General features: G+C 51.7%; 3 protein-coding genes across 9 annotated transcripts; 2 read left to right on the top strand and 1 right to left on the bottom strand.

The window, feature by feature from the left end:
- The first annotated feature begins 679 nt into the window (after positions 1 to 679).
- Positions 680 to 4536, top strand: LOC148403082 (low density lipoprotein receptor adapter protein 1). The gene is made up of 3 exons (XM_088387937.1): positions 680 to 2009; positions 3153 to 3877; positions 4143 to 4536. The coding sequence occupies exons 2-3, from the start codon at positions 3319 to 3321 to the stop codon at positions 4211 to 4213; spliced, it is 630 nt and encodes a 209-aa protein (XP_088244063.1). The 5' UTR covers positions 680 to 2009; positions 3153 to 3318; the 3' UTR covers positions 4214 to 4536.
- On the bottom strand, positions 4455 to 7026 carry LOC148403081 (uncharacterized). Of its 6 annotated transcripts, XM_088387869.1 has the most exons (9): positions 6907 to 6936; positions 6797 to 6811; positions 6249 to 6320; positions 6109 to 6180; positions 5837 to 6000; positions 5702 to 5756; positions 5258 to 5423; positions 5005 to 5202; positions 4455 to 4942 (listed from the first exon to the last, which is right to left on the bottom strand). In XM_088387869.1, exons 1-9 carry the CDS (start codon positions 6919 to 6921, stop codon positions 4815 to 4817), a joined length of 885 nt encoding a protein of 294 aa, XP_088243995.1. In that variant the 5' UTR covers positions 6922 to 6936; the 3' UTR covers positions 4455 to 4814. The 6 variants fall into 6 exon arrangements, with proteins under 6 accessions (XP_088243995.1, XP_088244013.1, XP_088244020.1 ...); XM_088387887.1 differs by lacking the exon at positions 6797 to 6811 and having other exon boundaries at positions 6907 to 7026; XM_088387894.1 differs by lacking the exons at positions 6797 to 6811; positions 6907 to 6936 and adding an exon at positions 6390 to 6571 and having other exon boundaries at positions 5258 to 5470; positions 5837 to 6180.
- An 804-nt stretch (positions 7027 to 7830) lies between these two features.
- Positions 7831 to 9951, top strand: smim20 (small integral membrane protein 20). Of its 2 annotated transcripts, none has more exons than XM_088387970.1 (4): positions 7831 to 8042; positions 8252 to 8308; positions 8432 to 8494; positions 9933 to 9951. In XM_088387970.1, exons 1-3 carry the CDS (start codon positions 7934 to 7936, stop codon positions 8464 to 8466), a joined length of 201 nt encoding a protein of 66 aa, XP_088244096.1. In that variant the 5' UTR covers positions 7831 to 7933; the 3' UTR covers positions 8467 to 8494; positions 9933 to 9951. The 2 variants fall into 2 exon arrangements, with proteins under 2 accessions (XP_088244096.1, XP_088244086.1); XM_088387960.1 differs by lacking the exon at positions 9933 to 9951 and adding an exon at positions 8580 to 8682.
- The last annotated feature ends 1604 nt before the right edge of the window (positions 9952 to 11555 follow it).

Here is an 11555-nt window from a genome sequence, read left to right as displayed (position 1 = left end):
TTCTTTTTTTTTCTTTCCCGCCTAATCGGATGTCAGCGATGACGCACGCAGACCGACGCACTCACTCGCTCGCTCACTCGCTCACTCACTCACTCACTCACTCACTCACTTGCCGCAAACGTTAGTCAGACAGAGATTCAAATGACCGTGAGTGATGCAAGCACGAACGGCCGGTCAGCCGGCCGGCTTCGTCAGATCGTGTCGTTGGTTGCCAAGACCTCTCGACGCCTCTTCTTCCTGTTTCGTCTGGTTTCGAATAGCCCCGCCCCCTACGCACAACTCAGCCAGGTGACCTCCATCCGCAAAGGCACCTGCTGCCCTTACCGAAAATGAAGAATAGATAGGATGATGGTTGGGGGCTTCCTTGCATTCCGTGACGTCACTTGTCACGTACAGCCCAGTATGCTTGAGTAAATGTGTTCAGTTGGGCGAAGGTGTGAAATGAGGAAATGAGCTCATGTGATTCTTTTTTCTTTTTTTCACTTTAACGCACTAAAAGAGGGGGTAGAGGCAAGCAGACATGCTGTCACTCTATAGACGCCGCGTACGCCCTTATTTGGACATCTGCGCCTGCCTGTTTTCACTCTCAACCCTGTGTGAGTCATGTGATGCCATGGGAGGAGGAGGGGGAGGAGGAGGAGGAGGAGGAGGAGGAGGAGGAGGAGGAGGAGGAGGAGGAGGAGGAGGAGCACAAGAGGAAACGCCTCATAGGACCACAACCAAGTTGTAGGCCACTTTTCAAGTTCGCTCATCATATGAACTTCTTCCCTGGTGAAATTTAGACGAATTGAAATGGTAAAACTAATATCAAAGAAAACTCGCAAATCTTCAATCAAACCACAATATAACTCAAGTCAGCTAAGTTGATGCTAACATATGACGTGACCATCTGATGGAAATTAGCATACCTTACAGAAATTCTAAGCCTTCAAACAAATGCTTCCTTTCACACACTAGACAATCTAAAAAAGGCAGGCAGGCAGGCAGGCAGGCAGGCAGGCAGGCAGGCAGGCAGGCAGGCAGGCAGGCAGGCAGGCAGGCAGGCAGGCAGGCAGGCAGGCAGGCAGGCAGGCAGGCAGGCAGGCAGGCAGGCAGGCAGGCAGGCAGGCAGGCAGGCAGGCAGGCAGGCAGGCAGGCAGGCAGGCAGCCACGCAGGCAGGCAGGCAGGCAGGCAGGCGTGACGTCCGAAGGCCTCAACTGTTTTGCCGCCGGGAAAAAAACACAGGAGCTCTACTGTTTGACCGCACCAGGCACACAGAAAGGCAGCTCAAATGTAATGCTCATCAAAATGTTTCTCTGGACACTAAATATAGATGGCAATTTTCCCTCGGGTTTGTTTGTCCTCATTGGGGTCATAGGTGAAGTGTAGCCTATCCCAGCTGACTGGGTTAGAAATAGGGTCCGACGTGGACCGGTCAGTCACTGGGAACATACGTATAAAAAACCATTCTCATTCTAGAGACAGTCTTAACTGGCGTAGCCTGCGAGCAGACTTTGGGCAAAGTATTCATGTTGTCAAACAAGGGGCATTACCTTTGTTACAGATAAAAATGCCACCTTTTGTTTGTTCCTTTTTTTCAACACGCCACTTTAAGTATCGTAAAAAAGAGCTCAGTCAGCTGATTCCCCCACCCACCTTGCGTCGTATGCTGAAACAAACGTGCCATTTATAGCTTCGCCGCACCCCTCCTCCCCGCGTCCCCTTGGTTGCGCCCGTCCCTCGTTTCTCTGACGCGGGTGCGCGTCCTCTCGTGACGTGCGCGCGCCCGACGCGCCTGTCGTTTAAAACAGTCGCGAGCGGAACCGAGTCGCACACAGGAGCGTGAAGATGGCATCGCGTTAGCGTCGAAAAGCGTAGCGTGCGTTTGTAACCAGGCCCAAAACGGAATTTTACTGTCCTCCTTCGAGTTTTTCATCGTTTCCTGGCGCGATTTAGCTTGGCAGTGTACTCCACGTTTCAGCTGAGGCGTTCACGGACATCGCTTGCATGAGACTCCTGCTGCCGCCAGGTAAGAGCAACAAAGCAACCGAAGCCAAGCCAATCCAAGCCAAGCTAAACCAAGCCAAGCTAAACTAAGCCAAGCCAAGCCAAGCCAAGCCAAGCCAAGCAAAGCTAAGCAAAGCCAAGCCAAACTGCACGTTTCAACACTTGCTCGCTTGTTTCTCGCACATGTTACACCATTGACTTTTCACCGTGAGCTCTACTGGCTCGATTGTCATAGATGCAACGTGAAGCTGGACTTTGAGTGTATTTAAATTTGTAAGCAATTCCTCAATTTACTGGCACCTAGAAATGACCAACACAGGCCGATTTGAAGCGAACCTTTTGCATATTCTCCGTTCTGCATGAGTTGGAAAGTTAAATCTCGACAAAAGCCGTTCGTTGTTGGCATTTTGTGGCGCGGAACTCTTTGTGAAGTCCGTGTCGGGGCAAAGTAGACCTGGACCCAAGCGTCCTATGCAAGTGAGTTGAGAAACTCCAAAGTTTGTTTGACTTTGCTTCTATCTCAGTACCGAGGTATTGTGGAGAAATGAGCTTGGGTGACCACTGCCTTGACGTACTGAAGAGCAGGAAATGAGCAGCACCACAGCTGTCCTGTTGTGTCCAAGTGTCTTCATGACTCGCAAAAGCACGTCATTGTGCGGGGAACGCAAATATTTCAGGACTTTGGCTAGGGGGCAGGGCCACGCCAAGCTGTTTCCTGCACACACACACACACACACACACACACACACACACACCCCTCTCCACCAACAATGGTCAAAGGCTCGAGTATGTGCTCTCTCTTGAGGAGGGACGTCGGCGGGAAATAGGAACAAATAGGAACCAACGTTACAGCGACACAATGGAGCTGGCCAAACAATAGCCGTGTGATGGCCTGAAAGCGTCATGCGCTCATCAGTTCAGTGCAGCCTCCCCTCGAGTCATTGACGACGGGTTACCATTGCGTGCGTATACATGCAAAGTAGTAGTGTGGGCTGCATGAAACTCCTCCCCTTGAAGACTGTCTCTAGCCTGACCAAGGAACGAGGTTGAAGTAGGGGAGGTAGCTTCAGTCACTCAGTCAGGCCACAACAGACCTCGTCACTCAAACTGCAGTTCCTTTGAGTGAACTTTCTAAAGCTGGAAATGGTTTTGTTTGCTCCCCCAGCAAATGCTGACCGTCGTGTGTTTGAAGGCCGCCGTCGTCGCTCTGCCACTTGAAGGAGACCAATTGGATCTTCCTCCAGAGACAAAGCAGCCAAGGCGACTTGCGCAACTCCGTCCGGAGAAGGAAGGCTGACCACGGGCGGCGTGGACACTTTGCTTGGGGCGCCATGTCGGCGGGCCCCTTCCACCTCATGCAGAGCCTGAAGAACTCGCCGGCCGCGCTGCGCCGCCACTTCCGCCGCGACCGCACCGAGTCGCTGTCCCACGGCGACCCGCTCTTTAAGGTCCACTACCTGGGCACGGAGAAGATCTTCTCCCTGGATCGGGAGCAGGCGCGGGACGCCATCGGCCGCCTGCTGGCGGGCGCGGCCGGCGCCAAGAAGCTGAGCAAAGACCACGCGCTGGTGGTGCGGCCCCGCTACGTGGAGGTCAAGGAGCTCAGCACGGGCCGGCAGCTGGCCAAGACGTACCTGCGGGACATCGCGTACTGCGCCGCCGACGCCGAGCGCCCCAACGTCTTCCTGTACATCTGCAAGCACCAGGGCCAGCAGCTGCAGTGCCGCGTCTTCTGGTGCAAGCGGGCCGAGCGGGCGCGGGACATGACGGGCTGCCTGGCGCGCTCCTTCCAGCTTGCGCTGAGCGACTGCCAGAGGGAAGGCTCGCCGAGCGCCCGCGACGCCGCCCCCCCCGCCAAAAGCTGCACGCTACCTGCCGCCCTGGGCAAAGGTGAGCTGATGTCATTCCTTACAAACGTGGCTTTACCTGCTTGATGGCTTTGGACAAAATTTCATCAAATACGTTTGTCAGGAAAAAAGAAAGGTCTTTTGACGGCAACCCAATTGGAATTAGCGGTCGATTCTTTTCCAAAGGTCCGAGCGCTCTACCGCTCACCCAATCAGTCATAAGTGCCTGTGAGCAGAAGCTAGAGTGGAATTGCAATCTCGCTGGCAGTGTCCCTAATTATCTGTCGTCCGTGTGGTTCCGCACGCAGTCCGCTGGCGGAGAAGCGTGTCCCGAAGCCCTCTCCGAGCCCGAGGCTCCGTCTCTGACAGCTGGAGCTGAAGCCTCAAAGGAGCGCGTGTCCCGAAGCCATCGGAGCTTCCAAACGGGCGCCGGAGCGAGCGCCGTCGTGCTTTTTGCTCCTCCCTCAAAGTGACTTGCGTCGAGTTTTGCCATCCCACCGCCGCCAAATAATGCTCAACAGTCCACATTGCAAATTTGTAAAGAAAAAATTAGCAAGGTTTTTTTTTTTGGGGGGGGGGGGGGTTGTGATTTCCTTCACACAAGTGACTGCTCAAGGGAGTATCTTTTGTATTTTAATTTTTGTACCGCACGTTCTAATGTACGTCTTTAATGAAATATGCATTAAAAGGATTTTACACACATTAGATAATATTGGCTTGGCCTGCCTGCAGTGCGCGCAAAAAAGAAGAAGAAGAAGAAGAAGAAGAAAAAGTTCTCAAAATCCCGCAGCAGTTTTGAACTCTGTCAGCTCCGAAAGCATCTTGTCCCGCCTTTGGATGCAAAAAAATGAACGTCAAAACCAAGTCCCCACCCCCACACACACAAAGTCCTCGCTGAGTTGGCGGCGGACTCCAGTCGATGAAAACGGGGACGGTTGGACATGAGACGGCAAAGCAGAGTTGCTCAATTTCAACCGAGTTCACGGAAGCCGTGTCACCACGTCCACGTCCACGTCCACGTCCACGTCCACGTCCTGCTTTTTCAGCCGCTGTAGCTCCAGAAGGGTTTGGACGTGCAGATGGCGCAGAGGCCGCACTTCCTCCAGCACTGAAGAGGAGAAAGCCGTTACAACCAAAACCAACTCCAGGTCTTTTTTTGGGAGGTGACACCTTTGCCGTAGTGCAGCTCGTCGCGGTTGCCACAGACTGCGTACGTCTCCAGGAAGTTGAGGAGGGCTCCGGTGACCAGGAAGCGCTCCGGCACGGCCAGACTTTGGATGTAGCGCATGTCCAGAGCCAACGGGTTGGAGGGGAAGGGCATGGTGCAGAGACACACCAGCTCGCTGACCACGTCCCACACGCGAATACCTAAAAAAAGGCCACAAGTGATCTCCTGAAGAGACCCTCGCCTCGGTTTCCGTACCTCCGCTCTGCCAATCAGCGATGGACTTGAGCTTCATGGGCGTGTCCCTGACCAGGGAGTGGCCGCCCGGGATGCTGACCAGGCGCTCGTGGTTGGAGCGAATCCAAGCGTGCGGGCGCCCGTACTTGACGTAGCCGGCCACCAAGAACAGGGTGCAGTTCACCTCCTGTTGCGTTGCGCGGGAAGCGTCTGCAAAAATCAACCGGCACGAACCTCCGAGGACCAAGATCTTTTGTTTACTGTAATGTGTTTGTTTCGATCAATGTTTGTTCAAAAACATACTCGGAAAGACAAATGGAATCGCAATCGAATTCAATTGGTCGTGTCATTTTGAGGCTGTACGAAGGTGAGCTCTCGTGCAAGCAGGTTGCAAAAGAGCACCGTGGACTCGACATCGTGCAGGGTATTGCGATTAACGTGCGCCTGGAACTCGAGCTCTCTTACAGGCACTGCCATCTCGCGCTCGCTGGGGGAGGCTGGCAGCAGATGCTCCTCGTCCCTGAGGGCAGCAAAGCACCAAGTGCTCAAAGTGGACGGCTCCAAATGATCAGCAACCCAGGCGGGAATGAGCGCACGCACCCGAGAGGGAGCTGGGCCGCCGGGCCCCGGGGCTCTCCGGGCTGGGGGGAGCCCGCCCGGCTGGCTATGCTGGGGGAGCTGCTGCTGGGCGAACAGATGTCGCTGGTGCTGGAGACGCTGCCGGAAGAGGCTCTGGACACGGCGAAGCCCGGCGAGCGCCATCCCTGATTGGTAGGTAAGGGAAATGGCTACTTGCGCGACGACTCGACGCGAGGCTTGTAGTACGTCCTTCGCGGCGGGCGCACGTTTTCCCAACATTGCCGATGACTGACCAGATCTTCATTGACCACAGTCAGCAGCAGCTCCTCTTTCCCTCTCAACCAAGGCTGGAAGTACTTAAAACCCTAGGAGAGAAGCGGACAAGCGGTCATTTGATGAGCAAACCGCGGGCCCGTGTTTGACGCCATTGCACCTGTAAGGAACCCAGTAAGGCCAGGTCTGCTAAAAATTGATGCAGCTTCCTCCGCTGCTCCCGCTCTCCTTTCTGGACACAGCAATGAAACGGCTCATGTGAAGTCTTTCGGAAATCTGACAACTCACCCCGCAAACTGACTTGGTCTGTGCCAATGCTGTTGACTGAAACTTTATTGATTTGCCCCGAATAAGAGAAAAAAGGATATGAAATATTAGTAGAAAATTCAAGCTATTAAAAAAGTCAAAAAAAGTGTGACTTAAGTCCACCGGCTACCGATCCGTATTTGGAAGTGCTCCGTCAGGTTACCGACCGACGACGGTATATACCCTTCCAAGATGGCGGCCAAAGTACGCATGCGCACTGTGGCGCCGTTGCTTACAGCCGCCCGTCTTTTTCTTGCTTCACAAGGCGTTAAATGCAGAGCAATATGCTGTATGACAGAAAAACTATAATAACCGCTGTAAAATGTACGAAAATCAGGGCGAAGATGCTCGAGTGTCCTGGCAACGCCGCTGCCTCACTTGAGTCATTCAAAATTGCTGCACCTTGCGAGTATTTATCTAAAAAAAAAAAAAACGCGCAAATGTATGACTCAGACTTATAAATTATTTTTCGTGCAATGAGCAAACCATAAATCAATAAATAGGCGACTTACGCTGGCTGTGCTCATCACCGTGCTGCAGGTTGCCGTTTTCAGCTTCCAGTGTAGCGCCCCTAGAGGCCTGGACGGAAACGCGCTTGTTCAAAAGCACCTCCTAGTATTTTGTCTTGAGCACTGCAAGTAAAGTGCTGTTGTTGTTGCAATTAATACTGGCATTACTCGAATGTGAATCAAACAATTTATTAATAATAATGATTACTCACTCCTCATATTGATTGCTTTAATTTATTGATTATATCAACACATTACAGAAGGCTTAGTCGCAAATGCTGCTTCGTCGTTGGTTCATTCGCAACACGGGTACGACTCAAGTTTGTAGTTGGAGGAGTGAATGAAAATACTGTCGGGCAAAAAAAAAAGTCTGAGCGTATTTTCACATATTAGTCCAACGACGATGTATTTTAGGGACACCTAGGGCAAAAAAAAAAAAAAAAAAAAAAGAGACGAGACGACATTAGAAGTCGGCATGACGAGATTACAAGTCATCACAATGTGATTAAAAGTCATCATGCCGAGACGTCCATGTGGGATTACAAAAATTTGGGTTAGGTTCATTTGTATTTGCCAATACATCGTAGCAGAAAATCAAGTAAAATATGTGTAAAAGATGCCTTTTTCTTGATAGATAGATAGATAGATAGATAGATAGATAGATAGATAGATAGATAGATAGATAGATAGATAGATAGATAGATAGATAGATAGATAGATAGATAGATAGATAGATAGATAGATAGATAGATAGATAGATAGATAGATAGATAGATAGATAGATAGAAGCGAGTCCCGTCTCCAAACAGCCCCAATTTTTAGATTATAGAGGCTATGCACTGACGTCACGGAACGGGGCGGCCATTATTGTTTGGGTGGCAACGTTCCATAAACGCGAACCACTACGGAAAGCCAGAAAGGACAAGTGCCGGAGTTGAATCCATTTCCTCTGAACCCGGAAGCAATTGACTCAAACATTGCGGACTTACAGGTGAGCGTAGCGGCTCTCCTCGCCGAACGACCAAGAATAATGTCCAAAAACCACAAAATCGTGTTCATTTTTGGAGGATTCATAACAGCCGTCGCTGCTGCGTTCTACCCCATCTTCTTCTACCCGCTCACTCACAAAAATGAGTACAGTAAGTGGCTAACAATGACACTTTTTGCCCTAAATGTCGAGTTGGTTGCAACGTGTGAATGAGTTTGGCTTTAAAACGTTCCTTCCTCGTGTGTATTCTTAACATTGGGTTCGATTTCCCCGCTCCCCGTCCGGTGGTCCTGATTAAAAACTGAACTGGTCCCAAAACTGCTTTGATTACGCCCCTCACCCCCGCCCCCTCCACTTCAGGAGAAGTCCAGAAGACGAATCGCTCAGGAATCGAACAGGCCGACGTGCAGCCCCTTGGTACGATCTCAGGATCATTCATCCATTTAATGAGAGTCATTTACACAGCCCTGGCACAAATAGGCAAAATCCACCAGGAATTGAGAGTTTGTTTGTTTGTTTGTTTATTTTCTTCCACCACAGGTGTGAAAATTTGGTCCGATCCGTTCAAGAAGTGATTGCCGATGGACGTCGCTCCGCTGGCGTGTGAGTCCACCAAGGATTTGACTTTGTATCCATTATGCGAAGGGGACCCACAATGGAAAAACGACTTTTTAAATATTGACCACAGCACGGCTTGCACGTCTACGTTGTAGGATTGAGGGTTGGAGTCCGGTGTGGAGTTTGCATGATTGACCTGTGCCAGCCATTATAAAATAAACCTACTAAAAATATTTTTAATGATAAAATCTGACTTTTATTCATATATATACGTATATATATATATATATATGTACGTATACATATATATATATATGTATACTTAAAGAAAGGTTTCGAAACAAACGTGCAAATGAAGACAAAAAAATCCGGTTGTCTTCAGACGGTCGTTCTTATCTGTACCACAAGAGGGAGCCCGCGTCTAAGTGAGGCCGAGGAAGCGACGCTTGTCCTCTTTTGTTTTGTCCACTGGGGCGAGCCCTTCTCATTGAAAAACAATAGCTGCTTCTTGGCAACTTGTTGGGTCAAGGCCCCGAACTCTGGTGAGCAAATGTTGTGAATAATCAAGTCAGATTATTTTTTTTTAGATAGTTGAGCAGCCAAAAAGGAAACAGAAGTTTCTCTAAAGGCTCAAAAGACGTTTCACGGTGTGACTAAAGGCAGAAAATTTCCAAAATACCACCCCCCCCCCCCCCTCGCGTTTCTGCTTTTGCGGTTTCCTGACATTGAGCAGCATCCCTGGGAGGAAAGAAGGATTGGAGAGCGATGAAGAAAGTGCTCAAGCATGTGTTTATGTTCCATCTTTCCGTGTAGCCTGTACTTTGGGACTCTCTGGCCGGCCGCCAGCCCGAGCGAGCGAGGCGAAGGAAGGGCCACTGCGCTCCTCGTCGATGGACAAACAGCCCCGTTGTCGATGCGAGCGTGTTATTGTTGGGCCGAGCTCCGAAAGGAGAGAAAACTCCAGAGCCCGGCCTGAAAATTCCTCTCATTCCCCCGCTGGTGTTTTCCAGATTCCTTAAGCGACGGCTCCCGCGAGCCGAGGGGGAAATTGAAGCGAGCGGCCAGAGGAAGGGAAGTGCATTCTTGAGGCCACGCGTCACGCACGCACACACGCAGGCAGGCAGGCAGGCAGGTAGCCAGGCAGGCAGCCACGCAGGCGAGCAGGCAGGCAGGCAGGTAGGCAGGCGAGCAGGCAGGCAGGCAGGCAGCCACGCAGGCAGGCAGGCAGGCAGGCAGGCAGGCAGGCGAGCACGCAGGCGAGCGGCCTCCAGACGCGTGCGCGCTCTCGCCTTCTTGCGATGACGTCCCGCTAGCAGGAGTGACACTTGAGTGAGTTCGAGTAAAGGAGGTCAACAGCAAATGACACAAATCCAACGAGAGCGCAACAGTGTATTGGTTCGGCACCGAAATGGCAGTATCAGACAACGCAATTTCGACATGGTCAAAGCTACGATTTTATTTTATTTGTTGTTTTTTTTTTTAGCCCCCCAAAGAAGCGCTTGGGTGTACGTACAGTCGACTTGTCACCAAAATCTGCGTTGGGGAGGAGAGCCAGGAGAAGGAGACAAAAGAGAAATTTCCCATTGCAATAAAAACCTATTCCGACTGCTACATTGGCAAGCGCCGAAAGATGCTAAATGCGCCAAGTTTAAGCATCTACTCAATCAGGATCAAAATGATTGACATTCAAGCTAGATTTGGTAGGGACTGTTTTTTTTGTACTCTTATGTTTTTTTCCTTCATTTTTTTGGGGCACTTTCTGAGCCTTTCAACTGGAAACATTTGAAAGAGCCAATCAGAAACACTCTCATTATGATTTTTCGACTGGCCATTGCTGTCAGGACCTAAAGACTCAATTGATGGCGTGAACTGAATTTCAGGCCTCCCTCCATCTTTATTTGAAGTCTGCTCATGGATTCCGATCTTTTTTCGTTCCCAAATTTAGCTCGGAAAGCCGCAGTTGTCCGACGCTCTGTCGCGCCGACGGCCGTCGACTATCTTGCACGTGCGTCTCTCAAAAGAAACCAAAAATCTGTGTGGGAGGGAGCAGCGCCTCGCTTACAAACTTTGGCCGCGGTAGAGCAAGCTCCAAATGAGGTGAGCAGGAAATTGCCGAGCACGGTGCGGCCGGAGCTTGCCAGGATCCTGTCGCACGCGGACCCGCCGCCGCCGCCGCCGCCGCCGCCGATTTTGGAAATGTTGAAGCAATTAGTTGAAAATCTTGGAAAGGACTTCTTATTTCCGCCATTTTCTTTGGGCTGTACTCACCGCAGAGGAAAATCTTTGTCCCGCACAGACCTCATCTTCCCAGTCTTGCACAAGCACTCTTGCATTCCCCCCCCCCCCCCCCCCCCCCCCAATCTGGAGGCGCGCACGACGTGGTGCAGAACGTTCTTTGCGTGTTGGCAAAAAGCAGCCCACTCGCGCAGCTTGTGCGGCGTTTCCTTCTTTGGGCTGGGTTCGGGCCTCGGCGTTTGCTTCCTTTTCTCGCTCGCTTGCCAATTTGACTTTGTCGTGTGTTTGTGGCGCTCGGTCTGCTGCTTCTGCTTTTTCCACTTCCCGGTGATCCTCGCCATTGCCCCGGCCGACCTCCTGTCTTCTTTCTCCGGGATGGCCCAGAGCGTGCAGAGGATCGGCGGGATGCCCGAATCGGGAGCACGCGGCCAGATTTGGGCTGGCGTCAGTGCGCCCGCCGAGCGACCAACGTAGTCGCCAAACAACCTTTGAATGGAAATCGAGCGTCGCACCAACGGCCGACTCGATGGATGGCTGGCTGGCTGGCTGGCCGGCCGGCCGGCCGGCTGGCTCGCTCTCTGGCTTTTGCGGTTTTCCTCCAATGAGCTCACCACCCTCTTAAATATAACAGCGGTGACCTCACTGTTTCTGGCCCAGCCGCCTGTCAGCTCGCCATGAGCGGAAAGCAAAAAAACAAAAATATAAGCCGGCTAAGATGGTTCTCATTAGAAGGTAGAAAGGTTGCTTCATGGGCACGGCGGCCAGGGGAAGGAGAGGGCGGGGCCGGACGGCCGGATGGCGTGTGGACTAGCCGCCGCCGCTGCAGATGGAAGCTGGAGTGAAGCTTAACTTCTGCCATAGCGGACCGCTT

Source organism: Syngnathus floridae, chromosome 1 (genome assembly GCF_059516105.1).
Source record: "Syngnathus floridae isolate MCC-2025c chromosome 1, RoL_Sflo_1.0, whole genome shotgun sequence".
In the NCBI taxonomy this organism is placed as follows: domain Eukaryota; kingdom Metazoa; phylum Chordata; class Actinopteri; order Syngnathiformes; family Syngnathidae; genus Syngnathus; species Syngnathus floridae.
The sequence above is the reverse complement of the archived record's forward strand: the minus strand, read 5'-3'. Positions and strand labels throughout refer to the sequence as shown.